Consider the following 16,931-nt stretch of genomic DNA (forward strand, 5'->3'; position numbering starts at 1 on the left):
TTGTGTCTACTTTCCGATTCACTTATTCCTTTTTACCATACGAGTGGATAGATATTCTTGCCTTAGGGATCCTTATCAAGAAGCTTACACATCTTATAACACACATGATCTGCTGAAGACCCCACATTTGCTCATCATAAGCATGATGCAAAATCGAGTTCCTCTGACTCAACTCTTCAACAACCACATTCAATCTCATACCATCTATTTATTTGGATGAGGTATTGTTGTATTACGAACACAATAGAATTTAGAAGTTTGAATTTTTACAATTGAGCTCTACAACACGATCTAGAGTAAGAAGAAAGAGTGACAATCCTAAATGCCCCGTAGCCTCCTGCTTATAAGTGTGGTACACAACACACCCATAAACAAGACTCTACTAGACACGGATTGTAGACTCCCTAGGACAGAACTGCTCTGATACTACTTTTTTCACGACCCAAACCGAAGGGCCGCGAAGGGCACTCGGTGCCTTACTCAATCGAGTACCAACGTAACATATCTTTCTTATTATACTATCTTAAGTAAATGAGCCAGAAACCCGTCATGAGATAACAAGAATAAATCATAAGGGAATACTCAACATATGACGATCCAACATGATATACAAACTTATACATGTGACATACAGGCCTATAAGGCCGACATGACCATTTGTAAACTCAACACAGAGGCAAATAAGGCCATGCACGTATCCATAAACCTGATATCTGCCTACAAGCCTCTAAGAATACATAAAATCATAAAGGTCGGGACAGGGCCCGCCATACCAATCAATACATATCCAAAGCATACTGACCAAATAGGCAACTCCGGAGCAAGTGGAGTGCACCAACACCTCCGCTGAGCTGATAGCCTACTAGGAAGACTGTCAACCTATCAATCGGGACCTGCGGGCATGAAACGCAGCGTCCCCAGGCAAAAGGGACATCAGTACAAATAAAGTACTGAGTATGTAAGGCAGGAAAGCATAAACAAGAACATTAATGTAAAGAGAGATAGAGGAGATACAACCTGTAACATTTGCGTGCCTCTGGGAGCTACTGACATGAAGTGCATAATACATATATATACATAAACTTTTAAAAACATACGCCTTTGTAGGCATCATCATCATATCATACCCGGCCTCAAAGAGGACTCGGTAAAAATGTACCCGGCCATCATAAGGCTCGGTAGAATCGTACCCGGCCACGTGGAGCTCGGTAAATCCAACTAATTAGTGGTTGCACAATTGGTGTCGTACCCGACCTACTATAGTGCGGCTCGGTAGATCAAAATAGATATTATATATAATGCATGCTAGACTCATGGAATCACGTTCTAAACCTTTCAGAGTGACGTAAGGTCCTTTCACCTTTGATTAGCATTATGGACATCATACCATCAATATGAACTTCACTAGGACTCAAGAATCATACATACTTTCTTAGAATAACTTTGTACGGAAATAACAACATGTACAACCTTATTTGCTAGGAGTAGATTCATTATGAAATAGTGTATCGTTTATGTTCATTTCAATTTAGATCATGCCAAAAGAAAGAATAAAGTGCCTTAACATACCTTAACCATGGTGAGTCCTTAATACCTCCCAAGCTACTCTTCAAACAACTCAACTCAACCCACCATTACATAAGGAGATTCAAAATCAGTGTTGAATAAAGGCTAAATCTGCAACTTAAACTTGTAGCTCGTTTATATAAATTCGGGCAGCATTTCCCCTGTAACAAGAGCCTCCTCCAATATAATATACCCACAAAAATTACCAAAGAAATCCGGCAATACATAATCATCAATAACAAGACACCATAAAACAACAACAAGTCATAACTATTTTACGACGAGCGACAAGCTCCAATTGTAATTCGTATACCCCATATCATCCCTTATAAACTTTTTACTTTAACTTAATAGTATCATTAATATGATAAAGAAGTCATTCATCAGTAATTCCAGCCTTATACCATATATCCATAACAAAGAAAATGATCCACAACTCCAATTATTCTTAATTGGCAACTTTATTTACTAGTTCATGTCTAGTTCATCCATTTAACTCAACCGATATCAATATAACCTTAAGAACTTGTTGGAACACAATATAATTACCTCCTACAGTAGATGCAAGTCGAAATCCATGTTATATTTAGCTTACAATAGCCCAACATACCCCAATCAATTCAAACCAAAAATAACGACTATAGTAGTGTCCAACACCCCGAAAGTATTATAAAGAATGACTAATCCATTATTTCACCAATATGTGGTGTTTCTCCACACCATTTATCCTCCAAAAACTCCATTAAATAGAAGCAAAATATATAGCTCAAAAGCTACACGAAACAGCCCACAAAACAGTCCATTACAAATCAAATAACTCGAACTCACGGCTTCCGATCACCGTCCCGTGAGTTCTAAATATTATGAAATGAATTAATCAACTTACTTGATATTTAAGATCTTGAAACCAGAAATTAGGCTTTTTTATTAACTTCAAAATACCTTCCAAAACTCAAACTACAAAGAAAAAGAGAGGTTATATAGCAATACTTACGTCGTGGGGATAGTTCTTGTGTTATTGCTTCGTGATTTCGTGCCTCGGATGATAGTATCGTTGAAAATCCTTATGGAGGACTTGAGGATGCGTTTAGGGGTGTTATATGGTCGAGCTCTCTGGAAAACCAAAGTAAGAGACGAGACAGATAGAGAAACATCCCCTTTTCTAAAAGTCAAAAAGGTGCCACGTGCCACTCTCTTATTGGCCTTTTTTTTCAAACGCTTATATCTTTTTATTCGGATGTCGTATAAACAAACGGTTAAGAGCGTTGGAAACTACATTCTAAGACCTTCAATTTGATATATAATATGTCCCAAAAAGATCTCATATAGCACACAAAATATATTAATAAAAAAACTTCATTACAACGCAAATCCTTAGTCGATTTTTCCGCAACTTAAATCCGATTTTTCTCAAACTTTATACTTCATATTCAAACATCATATATAGTCATATCATGTTTTTAAACTCGTTTAAATCATAATTAACAAGTCTCATATTCATCTTAACTTGTGTAACACTTCGGCAAACCTTTCTTGTCCTTGTAAAAGGATTTCATCTTTTTTGAGTTTACATTAGATAATCCTATAATGATAGTAACATCTGAAGTACGGGGTGTAACAACATGTACCCTTATAAACATTTATCCTTTAATATTAACTCTCAAAGGCTTGAAAAAAAATGGGATGTAACATCATTACATTACTTTATATACTTTCCAAGAGGATCTCATTTTCGAGCTTACATCAACGGACTTACGACGTACTTTCACATACAAAAATATGAGTTGTAACATAAATAAATAAATAGAAAATTTTATTTATCATCATTAATATTTAGTAAGTCTAAAATTGACAAAGAAGGTGATAGAAAATTCCATATATACCGTATTGAATATTCTTACATTAAGACTTTTTTTCTTCACATTATTGTTTCAGTCTATCTGTCCTCTTTCATTTAGTTTTAGTGTAATGAATTTTCTTTCTCCAAGATTTTGCAGGAAAGCAAAAGGTCGAAGGAGAGTTGGACTTAGTCAGGAAAGTTAGCATTGCTTATTCTAGAAGATAGACTAGACAGTGAGTCCAAGCAAAAAAAGCGATTATTCAAATTAGATGATCCCGTACATTTGACGTTTGAGAGTAAGTATAGTTTTGTCCCTATTCTATTATCTTGAATATTGGGGACATTAGTTCATTTTTACTTCAAAATTTGTAGGAAAGAAAAAGGTACATGAAGATAAGATGTTGGTCAACCAATATTTGAGCATTCTTTAGGTGTCAACTTCAACTTTCAGCTCTTGTTTTGTGTCTTTGAAAATTTTACCATTGCTTAGTCAAGGAAATAGACTAGATAGTTGCAATGAGTTCAAGCAAAGAATTATTAAGGTTTGCCCTGAATTTTATCATAATTAAAATTATTTTTTTTTGGTGTAACAAAAAAAAATTCTTGGTGGAAAAGAGTCCTCGGTTGAAAAGGTCTCTTCCATATTTAGCTAACTTTTTCTTATAGGAGAAGTTTTGGACTTTTATAAATTGAGGCTTTCTTCTTACACAATTATAAACAACATTATCCACAATGTAGTTAGTAAAAGAGTCTCTCAGTAAGTCTTTTTCTTTTGCTATTAGTAGATTTATATGGATCACTTGACCATACCATATTAAGAAAGTATGTTTCTTTAGTATATTTTCATTGTTGCCCGATTTGTCGTCGCTAAGATTTAATTTACCCTATTAGCTTTTGCATGACGCCTTATTATTTCGATCCCAACAAGTGATATTAGAATCAACGGTTAAATCCAGATTGAAGGCAAGTTCAAGGCAGGTTCAGCTGAAACAATGACCATTTAATGATAATGAAGCTTTCTTGTCAAGAAAAAGTTCAAAGTACTACATGTGGAGATAAAACCATATTTCAATATTCCTGCTGGATCTTTAAAAGCAAAAAATTATTTTTAACCCATATTTATGGGCCCTAATATTTTCAACTTGTTTTAAATGAATTATGCGTTCCGAGGTTTTAAAATTTTTTTCAGCATCACCTCGATTTGCGTGCACAGTCCGGGTGCGTAGTCAGAAAGCCATTTTTGTGAAAATCTGTGAAAAATGATGAATTTTAACTTTAAAATAGATTTAAGTTGACTTCGGTAAATATTTTAGGTAAACGGACTCGGACCCATGATTTGACGGTCCCGGAGGGTCGGTGAAAATATATGGGATTTGGGCGAATGCCCGGAATCGAATCTGAGGTCCCAAGACGGAGAAATGAATTTTTTAAAGAAAAATTGTTTTCTGAAAATATTTCTGAGTTTTGGAAATGAAATGTGTTTAAAACTCGATGATATCGGGACCGTATTTTTGTTTCGGAGCCCGGTACAGGTCTTATATGTGATTTAAGATAAGTCTGTGAAATTTGGTAAGAAATGAAAGTCATTTGAGGTGATTCGGGTCCGTAGTTGTGAAAATTCATACTTTGAAAGTTTTCACTATGCATCCACCTCAAAGATTTCACTATACTTTGAGGTGGGCCAACTCTGCACTACTTTCACCTTCTTCGGATCCACCTTGATCCCTTCACTTGACAATAAGTGACCCAAAAATGCCACAGAATCTAACCAGCACTTACATTTTGAGAACTTTGCATATAATTTCTTTTTTCTCAGGGTCTGAAGCACAGTCTTCCGGTGCTGCTCATGATCCTCCCGACTACGGGAGTACACCAGAATGTCGTCAATACACACAATGATGAAAGAGTCAAGATAAGGCTAAAATACATTATGCATCAAATGCATAAATGATGTTGGGCGTTAGTCAGCCAAATGACATCACAAGGAACTCGTAATGACCATACCGAGTCCTGAAAGCAGTCTTCGGGATGTCTGGCTCCTGAATCTTCAATTGATGATAATCTAAACATTCAATCTTGGAAAACACTCTGGCACCCTGTAACTGATCAAATAAATCATCAATACGAGGCAAAGGATACATGTTCTTTACTGTAACTTTGTTCAAGTAGCAATGATCAATGCACATATGCATAGAACCATCCTTCTTCTTCATGAACAATACCGCGGCACCCAAGGTGACACACTGGGCCGGATGAAGCCCTTATCAAGCAACTCCTGTAACTACACCTTCACTTTTTCAAATCAAGAGGAGACATACGATATGGAGGAATAGAGATGTGCTGAGTGCCCGACAACAAATCAAGACCAAAATCAATATCTCTATTAAGCGGCATGCCCGGAAGATCAGCCGGAAACACATATGGAAAGTCCCTCACTACTGGAACTGACTCAACTGTAGCGGTATCAATACTGACACCTCTCACGTAAGCTAGATACATGTCACACCCCTTCTCAACCATTCGTTGAGCTTTAAGAAATGAAATAACTTTGTTGGGAGAGTAATCTAAGGTACCTCTCCACTCTAATCGCGGTAAACCTGGCATAGCTAGCGTCACGGTCTTGGCGTGACAATCAAGAATAGCATAATGGGGCGACAAATAATCCATGCCCAAGATAACATCAAAGTCTACCATGCTGAGCAATAATAAATCAGCTCTGGTCTGAAAAACACTAAGAGTAATCAAACATGACCGGTACACACGATCCATAACAAGATAATCTCCCATAGGAGTAGACACATAAACAGGGAAACTCAAAAAATCCCGAGATATGCCCAAATACAGGGCAAAATAAGATGATACATAGGAATATGTAGAGCCTGGATCAAATAATAACGATGCATCTCTATGACAGATCGGGACACTACTTGTAATGACAAAATCGAAAGCAAATGCCTCTGTACGAGCAGGAAGGGCATAGTATCTGGCTTGGCCTCCCCCTCTTGGGCGACCTCTACCTACCCGACCCTACCTCGAGCTGGCTGAGTAGGTGGAGTGGTAGCTGGTGCTGTAATCATAGTCTGGGGACCCTGTGGAATATACTGTGGCTAATAAGTCTGTGGAGGTGCACCTCTCCTAAGTATAGGGCAATCCATCACCATATGGCGAGTGTCGCCACACTCAAAACAAGCTCTAGGAGGGCGTGGATGCTGTGACTAATCTGGATGGTCTGCTGGACTGGCCACTAAAAGCACCTCGTGCAGGAGGCACACTAGATACTGGCGGTGCATAATAAGGCTCCTAGGGCCTAGAAGGGGCTTGGAATACCACTGGCGGTTGGAAGAGCTGAATCAACGGGGCGACTCATATAGCCCCTACCATGTCAAACTGCAGCGGGGCACGAGCACAAGAATAATGGCCAAACTCTCGAGACCTCTTGGCATCTCTCTCCTCTCTCTCCCGAGCAAGCATGCCCTCCACCCTCCTAGCAATACTCACAACCTGCTGATACGAGATATCCATATCTAACTCCCGCGCCATGCTAGTCTTGATGCTAGGTTGGAGTCCCTCAATAAACCGGTAGACCCTCTCTCGAACTGTAGAAACGAAGGCCGCTGTGTGTCTAGCCAAATCACTAAAACGAACTGCATTCTCTGACACAGTCATAGCACCCTGGCGCAACTGCTCAAACTCGACGCTCCATGCATATTTTAGGATCTAGGGAACATACTCCCTCAAAAACATATCCGAGAACCGAGTCCATGTAAGTGAAGCTGCCTCAGCCGGACTGTCCAAGTCATAAGCACGCCACCACTAATAGGATGCTCCCTAAGCTGAAACGTAGTGAAAGAAACCCCACTCGACTCTGCTATGCCCATAATACGGAGGATACGGTGGCACTCCTCTCGAAATCCCTGAGCATCCTCTAACGCTAGGACACTGAATGTAGGAGGGTGACACTTCTTGTACCTCTCGAGTCTACACTGCTCCTCCTCTGAAACTGCTGCCCTATCCTCGGGCTGAATTGGGGCTACAGGTGGCACCGGTATAACCTCTGGAATCTGATCAAACTAAACCCGCTGCTCTAGGGTGCGGGCGGCAGGAGTCTGTGCTCCTCCCCCGGACTGAAATGTGGCAGGATCAAGGGGAATCAACCCTGCGTGAGCTAGAGTACTGAACATGCACATGAGTTGTGCAAGGGTCTCCTGAAGAGCTGGTGCAGTAGTAGTAGGAATCTTAGGTGCTTGCGCTCCGACTAGAGCTACTGGTGGCTCCTCTGTGGCAACTCATGCGGGTGCTCTGGCTGCACCACATGGACGTCCTCGACCTCTACCCCGGCCCCGGCCTCTGGCGACTCTAGCAGGAGGCGCGGGTGCCTGGTCATCTCCGGTTGTACATGTCCTCACCATCTGTGAGAGAATAGAATATAGAAGTTTAGAACTTTGAAGTACACAAATCTTCACACAACAAGGAATCAAAGAAGTGTAACTTTCCTAGCAGTTCCATAGCCTCCCGAAGATAAGTGCAAACGTCTCCGTACCGATCCGCGAGACTCTAATAAACTGGCTTGTGACTCACTACACCTAAAGAACCTAGAGCTCTGATACCAATTAACTAATTTAACGATGTTATTTTATTTTAAAATATTGAACTCAAAGTGTTGCATATTATATATTGTGATTATATTAATATGAATAGAAAGTACGAAAATCAGTCCTTTATATAGTAGATGTTGAGAAAATACTCTAGGGGGTAACTTATGTATTTTATCAATATAAAATAATATATATACACACTATCATATCTTTTTTTATTTTTTTTTAAGAAAAAGAATCTATTACACAAAGAAGGAAAGGAAAAGAGACAAAAGACAATGAAAAATTGTACCTATATTTAAAGCCCGTTAGTATTGGCTGAATTTAAGTAGCTTTTAGGTACCAAATGCTAAAAAATACTTTTAAGTAGTGTAGCTTAATTTTTCAATAAATAGTTACATAAGTGATGAAGGTGAAGATAAAAAGTTTGATGTGTTTGATAAAATAATTATTTTTTCTATCTAGATTGATCGAATACCCTTAAAACTGTTAAACTAAAAATAAGCTTATTACTGTAGTATTTTAAATTTTAGATTAATTCAAATACCCCAAATTACTATGAGTATCATTAAGTTATAAGCTGATTAGATACACTTATTTTAACAAATGCATAGGATTTATTTACATGACATAATTTAAATACGTCAAGGAAAGAAATTACAGCTTGTGCAATTTAAATTTTTGCTAAATCATCACAAGCAAAAGAGCACAAAATTACTGTCTTTCTTTATTCCCTATGAGCAGAGGAGAGGATAGAACGATAATGGAAGCAGAAAGAAAGAAAATGGAGTTAGGGTTTTTAATTAAGGGAAGGGTCTAATTTTATTTGCCACGCAATTAACCCTAAACAAACCCAATGCTGGTGAGATTATTGGAAACCCTGTCCCTCTACAGATTTTTTTTGTTTGTGTGTGTGTCTTCTTGAGATGGTATCTATATAGTGAATGCAGCAATCAGTTTATTCAGTTGCGGATATTTAGAACAATGAACTCTAGTGTAAAGCCTTCATTTGTTGTGATGAAAGCAATTGGATGAATCACATACATTCTAATTTGGGATTAAGGTGTAGTTGATTGATTAATTCTTGTTATCACATTACAGTATTAGAGCTTCATACATTGTAGCTTTCTTTTTTCCAGAATATGCTTGCTAATATTAGAAAATCTCAGGGCCTCCCAAGATATCATAGCAGACACCATACATTTGCACATTTCTTGCTGCCATGTGACTAAGAGGTCACGGCTTGAAATGCTTTGGCGTAACGGGTAAAGTTGCTTTGGCGTAACTGGTAAAGTTGTTGCCATGTGACTAGTGGTCCACCCTTTCCCCGAACCCGCACATAGCGAGAGCTTAGTGCACCAGGTTGTTTTTTTTCATTGACGATTGCTAACATTTGATGATATCTTACTTGTTTGAGTTCATTACAGTATAGTATAGAAACAAATATGTGGAGAATGTGTTTATGCAATGACAGCAAACTGTTACAAGGCAGATATCAGCCAAACTTGCTCGGGAAAAAGAAGGGTATATTCACCTGTCAAAAACAAAGAGAAGAGATGTCCTATATTCACACCTAATATTAGTCGAATTATCATTGTAGAACCCACGGAAAAAAAGGACATCAACGTGAGAAGCTAGCTCGTGCAAACGGTGAACCAGTAACCAGCTAATATTTTCGTAGAACACTAGGCAAATATTTTATCTTGAGAGGCTTGCTCATGCAAATGTTGGATATGTATGTGCTAATAGAGAATCAGCAAAAGAAAACAATCAAAAAAGAAGAACAACAAAAGAAGACGAGTAGTACTCTGCGGCACGGCCTTGCTATTCATTTAAAGCTCCCCAGCGTACACTACAAACATAACGGTAACTGCTTGAGGTAAAAGCTCATCTAGTTTAGATTAAAAACGAGAATTCACCGGGAAAATCAACCGTGTGTTCGGCTTGTATCTCCCTTCCGCAGAAAAATCAAAACAGGCATGATTATGAAATTTGGAAACCAATTCATAGACAAAGGTCATGAGTGTCGGGGTCCTATTTCTTGGCGCCAAAAATGGGCAATTGGGCGCCAAGGCAGGCAGTTGGCATAAGAATGCTTGGCACGTTGAAGGAAAATGTTATCTTGAAGGCAGTTGACATAAGCATGCTTGTACTCCTTTTGCAAAGTATTAGTTGGTGTTTTCTTCTGACATGACTGAATGTGGTAAGTTTTCAGCTAATTATATTCTTAGTGTTGCATTAGTTATGCGGAGATTATATTTTCTTATATGGCTAATCAAACATTGTACTGATGCGGCCTAGCTAGCAACGCCATTGTGTTATTCTATAATGGATTTCATGCGAAAATTATTTTACTGATGTGGCCAATCAGATGATCCCTTAGGGTACCTGTAATAACTTTTGAGAGAGCGTTAAGTTGAGAATCATTTATTAGAACAGTTAACTACTTAATGTTACAGGGAAAAACAAACTAGACACAGTCACAATAATTATCTTGCACATGTAAAAGAGTTGTGTCGTAGGACTAAATAACTCAACAGATATCTAATCAAGTTACTAAAATTCAAGCTTCCACTTCCATTAGATGCGGCTTCCATTCATTCTAGTTCTGATATTTCTCTCAACTCTTCTCTAGAAGGGCATTCCACCAGTCCAGCTCCTACGTGGGTGGTGTATCTTGCTGTAAAAGGTGGAGGGATAGTTAGATTGCTCCCATCTCCTTCTAGCATTTGAGTAACAACTTTGATGGAGGGTCGATCCGTTGCATTCCACTGGATGCACCAAAGTCCTATAATAGCCAATTTCCTTACAATTATGATATCATCATCTTCCTCTATCCTGATTTTCAACTCTTCTCCTTCATTCAACTGTTGATGAATCCACTCAGGAAAGTTCACTTGGCTATTACTGGCCTTTGCGTCAAAATTCTTCCTTCCTCCAACCATTTCATGTAGCATCATTCCAAAGCTATAGACATCAGATTTATGAGATGCTTTTCCAAAATTGCTGGATAATACTTCTGGTGCAATATAACCCATGGTTCCTCTAGCTTCAGTCATGGTTACAGCACTTTTCTCTTTAGAGCATAACTTGGCAAGACCAAAATCAGATATCTTTGGGTTCAAGTTATGGTCTAACAGAATATTTTGGGGTTTGATATCGAAATGAAGGATTTGTTGGTCACATCCTTGATGAAGATACTCCAGTCCTTTCCCTATACCCATAGCAATATCTTGAAGCTTCTTCCAATTAAGGATAATGCGATCTTTGGAACTTGCTGGAAAAATGAGTTTGTCAAGTGTCTGATTTGGCAAATATTCATACACGAGAGCGTTTCTGAATCCATCAGCACAATAGCCAACTAGGCGAACCACATTGAAGTGGTGGATTTTTCCCATTGCTGCAACTTCATTAATAAATTCTTCCCCATTTCCTATGGAGTCATTTAGCACTTTGACAGCAACATGAATTTCATTAGATAGTGTTCCTTTATAAACAACCCCGTAAGCTCCCTCTCCCAATCTTTCCTGAAACAGATTCGTTACCTTCTTAAGATCTGCGTAAGTATATCTAGTAGGCCTGAGAGCTCTGTAGTCTTCCAGAAACTTTTCAACTCTCGCTTGATTCTCTCTTTCGATTTTGCTTGAGCTATAAAACTCATAGAGTGCCAACATAATAATTCCCAAAAGAATAAGACCTAGAACTCCACCTGGAACATTTCATCTCACACATCATACAGAAGGCAACTCAAATATGTAAGGTAGAAAAAGATTATGCAAAAACTCATACAGTACATACCTGCAATCAGTGGTTCCTCTAATTTGCCAGCTGTCAGAATCAAATTAAAATTTGTTATGGCAAAGTGAAGTACATAATCGTTTTGTCAAGATAGTAAACATTGATGCATCCAAAATTTTGTTTTCCTGTGCTTACACCAAGATAGTTTGGTTTGACGTTGAACATGTATTAGGCTGGATTTCAAAACTGTGACCTTCGTATTCAGGAATCGGAGTTACTGCACTCCAATCAAGCTTGATGTGATTTTGATTTCAAATATTTAATTGGATTTGTGTAGTCTAATTGGGGACTTGGCTTAGGCTAGTCTAAATGGGTTCATGTTCTCTTCTATTTCGTGTCTGTTGTTTGTTTTTTAAAGTCATGTAAGTGAATCCTGTTTCAAGCTGACTTTTCATTAATCTTAATAGTATCATGTAAGCCTATTTGCAGTTTCTTACTGGCAGGAGAAGATAAACCGGAATAGAAAGTAAGCAGGAATTGGAGCTGTTTTATTTATGGACATCTACGTTCTCTTTTGTAATTAATTATGCAATCAAAATACAACTTTGAAATGAGTTAATACCTTTTGTAGTGTATGGTCGGTCAAGACACTGGGTTCTCAGTTGCTTAGTATAGTTCTTGAAGCCACAATCCTTTCCAAGACCTTCACAGTAGCTACATTTCGGATTTGACCAACGGAGTTGAAGGTAATTGTTTCCCATACTGTAGGGAACAGATGGAATTTCGAGAATCTTTTTGCAAGTTGCAGGGGGGAGTTCATCCAAAGACCATGAGGAGTAAATACCAACTATTGCTTTGTCAGAGGCACAAGGTTGTTGGCCCCAATAACCTGCTGTGATACCAGAACATTTGAAAACTGAATAGTCAGCTGGTGAATAGGGTTCATCAGTTAAAAAGAAAGGAGATGTTGATAAATTAAGGTGGACTAGCTTAAGAATAAGACAACGTTCAGGATCATAAAGGCGAATCTGCTGAAACATATAATCAATTTCTTCAACAGACAGTCTAACTGAATTGGAAAGGGTGAGTATAGTTTTGTTTTTGCTGTCACAAAATAACTCGAATCCAGGATAGCCACAATATTCGGGCTGATGTTGAAGCCTGAAGGGAAAATGAAGGCTAGGGCCATCACTTCCACACCTGGACTCTTTGCAATCATATGCTCCTTTACCGGCCATAGCAAAAAATACTATGTTGATGAGAAGTAAGTGCAAGAGGAAAAAGATGGTCATCTCAACTGGAAGACCTTAAAAATGAAGCTTGCAGTTGTGCCAGTGGCAAATACCGAACTTCGACAAGTCTTGCATTAATCTGTTTAAAGGGCAGCACGGTGCACAAGGTACCCTGCTTTCATGCAGATCCGGAAAGGGCCGCACCACAAGAGATATGATTTAAATAGCCTACCCTAATGCAAGCATTAATATGTTTGTCAGTACTAAAAATAAAAATTTATCTCCATCCATGGATGACTGGAATACAAAGACATATGTCACTACAAGACTTGGATCCTTGTGTAGAATAGATGACTTTTCTTGTTGGACTAAAAGTCAATATTGATGTATCTTTCTTTATTTGAATATGGGCTGATTAATCTTATTGGTTGATCTGTCTACACTCTACATTATCAAGAAAAGTCTTCCACCCATAATTTGACTTGTTAGAGTGAGAGATGTAATGACTCTTTCTTTGTGAAGACTTGGACTTTTGTTTTATTTAATGACTTAATTTTCTAGAGTCTACAGTATTAAGATAAGTCTTGCATCATTATTTGACTTATTAGATGACTTATTAGAATGAGAACATACTGACTCTTTCTTTGTGAAGACTCGGGACTTTTCTTTCAGGATTTAATGACTTTGTTTTACTTTCTTTTGCAACAGCATAATTGGTTTTCTGTGGGCCAAGAAAAGGTGAGGGATGAAAAATTGATCTTCTTGACTACTACTTGCAGTGTTTTTGACCAGTGCCGAAAAGGGAAATACCCAAAAACAAACACACAAAAAACATGTCTGGAGGAACCAAGTTTCTTTCAGTTCTTACAATTCTCATCTTCTTGCAGCTCTCTGACACCCCATTTGCCGAACAGAACCAGCAGTGTGCACCTTCTAGTTGTGGGCATATTAAGAACATCAGCTACCCCTTTCGATTGAAAAATGACCCAAAGCATTGTGGCGACGAAAAGTATGAATTGAGCTGTGAAGGGAATCGCCCCATATTCACCATGTTTATGACAAATTGGAATGGGTCCCTGAACTACTATGTGCAAGCCATCAATTATGATAACTCCACTATCCGCCTTGTAGATCCTGGTATAAGAGAACAACTTCTTTGCTCTCTTCCTCAGCATTCAATTACGTTTTACACTCTCCCTTTTCAATTTGGTTTTACTAAACCTGATGGTTCTTCTGCTTTTTTAGCTGTGCCAATCACTATTTTCAGCTGTCCATTTGCCATGAATTCTCCCGCCTTTGTGGAAATCACTAATTGTCTCAACAAGAGTGATGCTTCCAAGGGACACGCCTATGCAGCCATGGGCAAATTATCACCATCTAATTTGAGAGTGGGGTGTACTGTAAACCTCATGTCAATGACTTCATGGCCTATTGATGATGCAAATGTTTATATTTCAATCTTAGGGCTGCATAATGCTTTGGCATATGGGTTTGAACTTTCATGGTTTCGTGACATTTACTGTAACAAGTGCGGCTTTAATTTTGGTTGCGAAGGTGAAAATTCAAGGGATGTTCGCTGTGTGGATTACACCTGCAAGGTTTACAATTTTAGATTCTTCAAAACCGTATGTGGTAAGAATATTCCTGATGTCTTGCCAGAACTTAAGACGTTTTTAGCATTTTTTTCTATGTAATATGTAAAGGTCTCTCTCATTCATTTTCTCACCCTCTCTCTCTATTTTGTTTTTGGGGGGGTTCTTGGATATGCTCTTTGAACAAACACAATCAAGTTACTCAAAGACATGTTCTCCGTGTTCTTGAAAGTAAGCACTCGTTCTATTGTCAATTCTGGTTGTATACATGCTAGGATTATATAAAGGGTAAATAGTTGCAAGTTGAGATTAACTGTGTTATTAATTGTTGGTGGTCTTGCAGGCTTCATTCCATGGATACTTCCCATATTTGGTAAGCCACATCTGTTTTCTTTAAAATTTATTGATTCTTAGGAAGAGAAGAACTGAACTACAGAACGCTCGACTTGAAACCAATCTAAATTAACACAGACTGAATTCCTTTTTATGTTTCATTTCATATGACAAAATTTGACTACAAGCACAGGTAAAATTATCATTTAATTAATATGTTATATTATGGATAGTAATAAATAAAATAGAAAAGTAATAGTTGAAAAATATCCCAATTTATGTTGCGGACTCACGTTTTTAGTCTGTAATAAGAATGTTACTTTCTTATTTAAAGACAATTTAACTTTAAACTTCTCATTTTATCATTAATTAATTTTTTTATATTGACAAAAATGTCTATGGTTCGTTTTATATCACAAATTCAAAAGTCTTTCTTTCTTACCTAAACATTGTTGCAGTCAAACACTGCCACACAAAAGTCTTACTTTATGATGGTTGCATACAGGGGTTAGTGCTGTGGCAAGAATCGTACTACTCCCATGCATATTTGTGTTTCTAGTGATTGAATTACGAAGAAGGCATTTGTCGATCTTTGATGCAATTGAAAGTTTCCTACATAGTAGAAACAATTTCATGCCCATTCGATACCCGTACTCCAGCATAAGGAAGATGACTAGGAATTTCAAAGAGAAACTAGGCCAAGGAGGTTATGGTTCAGTATATAAAGGCAAGCTTCAAAGTGGTCCTAATGTGGCAGTGAAGATCTTGACCAAGCCCAAAGCTGATGGGCAAGACTTCATCAACGAGGTTGCCACAATCGGAAGGATTCATCATGTTAACGTGGTACAACTTATTGGCTATTGTGCTGAGAGATCTAAACGTGCCCTCGTATATGACTTCATGCCTAATGGATCACTTGACAAGTACATCACACCCCGAGAAGGAGGAACTCTACTTAGCTGGCAAAGAAAGTCTGAAATTGCTCTTGGAGTTGCTCGAGGTATTGAATATTTGCATCGAGGTTGTGACATACAAATTCTACATTTTGACATCAAGCCGCACAACATACTTTTGGATGAAAATTTCGTTCCAAAAATTTCTGACTTTGGTCTTGCTAAATTATACCCCACGGATAACAGCATTGTTACTCTAACAGCAGCAAGGGGAACAATCGGATATGTAGCTCCAGAACTCATCAACAGAAGCATTGGTCCTATATCTTATAAGGCAGATGTTTATAGCTTTGGAATGTTACTGATTGAGATAGCAGGTATGAAAGGAAACTCGGCAGCAAGAGAGGATATGTCAAGCCAGTATTTTCCACATTGGATCTATGATCAATTCGACAAGGAAAAGGAAATTGAAGTACTAGACGAGACGCATGATGATGAAATGATCATAAAGAAGCTAACTTTAGTTGCTTTGTGGTGCATACAAATGAATCCACTCGATCGTCCGTCAATGACTAAAGTAGTTGAAATGCTTGAAGGTGAATTACAGGCTTTGCAAACGCCTCCTAGGCCTTTTGAATCACTGCAACCATCTCCGTTGGAATTCAATCTGAGTTCTTCACTAGGTTCAACTGAGTCTATGATTTTGGTTGAGAATTGTTCTGATTCTGCAAAAGTAGATGTAATTATTGGTTGACATGTGAGTACCACAAACTGTAACTTCACATTATGTAATATCTTTATGTAACTTTCTATTTTTGTCTTTTATGCCTTTATGTGTAAGGAACATGGATTTTGCAACTTAGAGTAATGGGAGTTGTAAAAGAAAGTGTGGCTTTCCCTATGACTTATTGTTCAATCTCCCCAAATTGTTTATCTCATGATGAAAGGATGTGCCAGATTTATCTTTTCAGAAATGTGCAAATAGCAGGAGTGATTGTCAGGAATGGCCCAAGGGCTTGGTCTTTAATTATTGTATCATTTTTGAATGTATTTAAACAATAATCACTAGACCCGCGTAGCTCTTTTGTAATTTCTTTATCGGATCGGTTGAGTTTATGCTATATTTACTTTACCTATATTGT

At 38.0% G+C, this 16,931-nt stretch overlaps 2 protein-coding genes and 1 long non-coding RNA gene across 7 annotated transcripts; 1 reads left to right on the forward strand and 2 right to left on the reverse strand.

The window, feature by feature from the left end:
• Positions 1-588: 588 nt before the first annotated feature.
• LOC142176798 (uncharacterized) lies at positions 589-2,697 on the reverse strand. Its single transcript, XR_012705602.1, has 3 exons — positions 2,561-2,697; positions 1,570-1,727; positions 589-893 (listed from the first exon to the last, which is right to left on the reverse strand). It is a non-coding gene; the product is annotated as an uncharacterized LOC142176798 (long non-coding RNA).
• Positions 2,698-10,412: 7,715 nt separating this feature from the next.
• LOC107800315 (rust resistance kinase Lr10-like) lies at positions 10,413-13,335 on the reverse strand. Of its 3 annotated transcripts, none has more exons than XM_075245163.1 (4): positions 13,046-13,330; positions 12,362-12,628; positions 11,800-11,829; positions 10,413-11,710 (listed from the first exon to the last, which is right to left on the reverse strand). In XM_075245163.1, the coding sequence occupies exons 2-4, from the start codon at positions 12,498-12,500 to the stop codon at positions 10,599-10,601; spliced, it is 1,281 nt and encodes a 426-aa protein (XP_075101264.1). In that variant the 5' UTR covers positions 12,501-12,628; positions 13,046-13,330; the 3' UTR covers positions 10,413-10,598. The 3 variants fall into 3 exon arrangements, with proteins under 3 accessions (XP_075101264.1, XP_016478959.2, XP_016478958.2); XM_016623473.2 differs by having other exon boundaries at positions 12,362-12,631; XM_016623472.2 differs by having other exon boundaries at positions 12,362-13,335.
• A 315-nt stretch (positions 13,336-13,650) lies between these two features.
• Positions 13,651-16,690, forward strand: LOC107800314 (rust resistance kinase Lr10). Of its 3 annotated transcripts, none has more exons than XM_016623470.2 (5): positions 13,652-14,108; positions 14,217-14,603; positions 14,762-14,794; positions 14,907-14,936; positions 15,402-16,690. In XM_016623470.2, exons 1-5 carry the CDS (start codon positions 13,805-13,807, stop codon positions 16,541-16,543), a joined length of 1,896 nt encoding a protein of 631 aa, XP_016478956.1. In that variant the 5' UTR covers positions 13,652-13,804; the 3' UTR covers positions 16,544-16,690. The 3 variants fall into 3 exon arrangements, with proteins under 3 accessions (XP_016478955.1, XP_016478956.1, XP_016478957.1); XM_016623471.2 differs by having other exon boundaries at positions 13,659-14,108; positions 14,526-14,603; XM_016623469.2 differs by having other exon boundaries at positions 13,651-14,603.
• The last annotated feature ends 241 nt before the right edge of the window (positions 16,691-16,931 follow it).

This window comes from Nicotiana tabacum, chromosome 22 (assembly GCF_000715075.1).
Source record: "Nicotiana tabacum cultivar K326 chromosome 22, ASM71507v2, whole genome shotgun sequence".
Taxonomy (NCBI): domain Eukaryota; kingdom Viridiplantae; phylum Streptophyta; class Magnoliopsida; order Solanales; family Solanaceae; genus Nicotiana; species Nicotiana tabacum.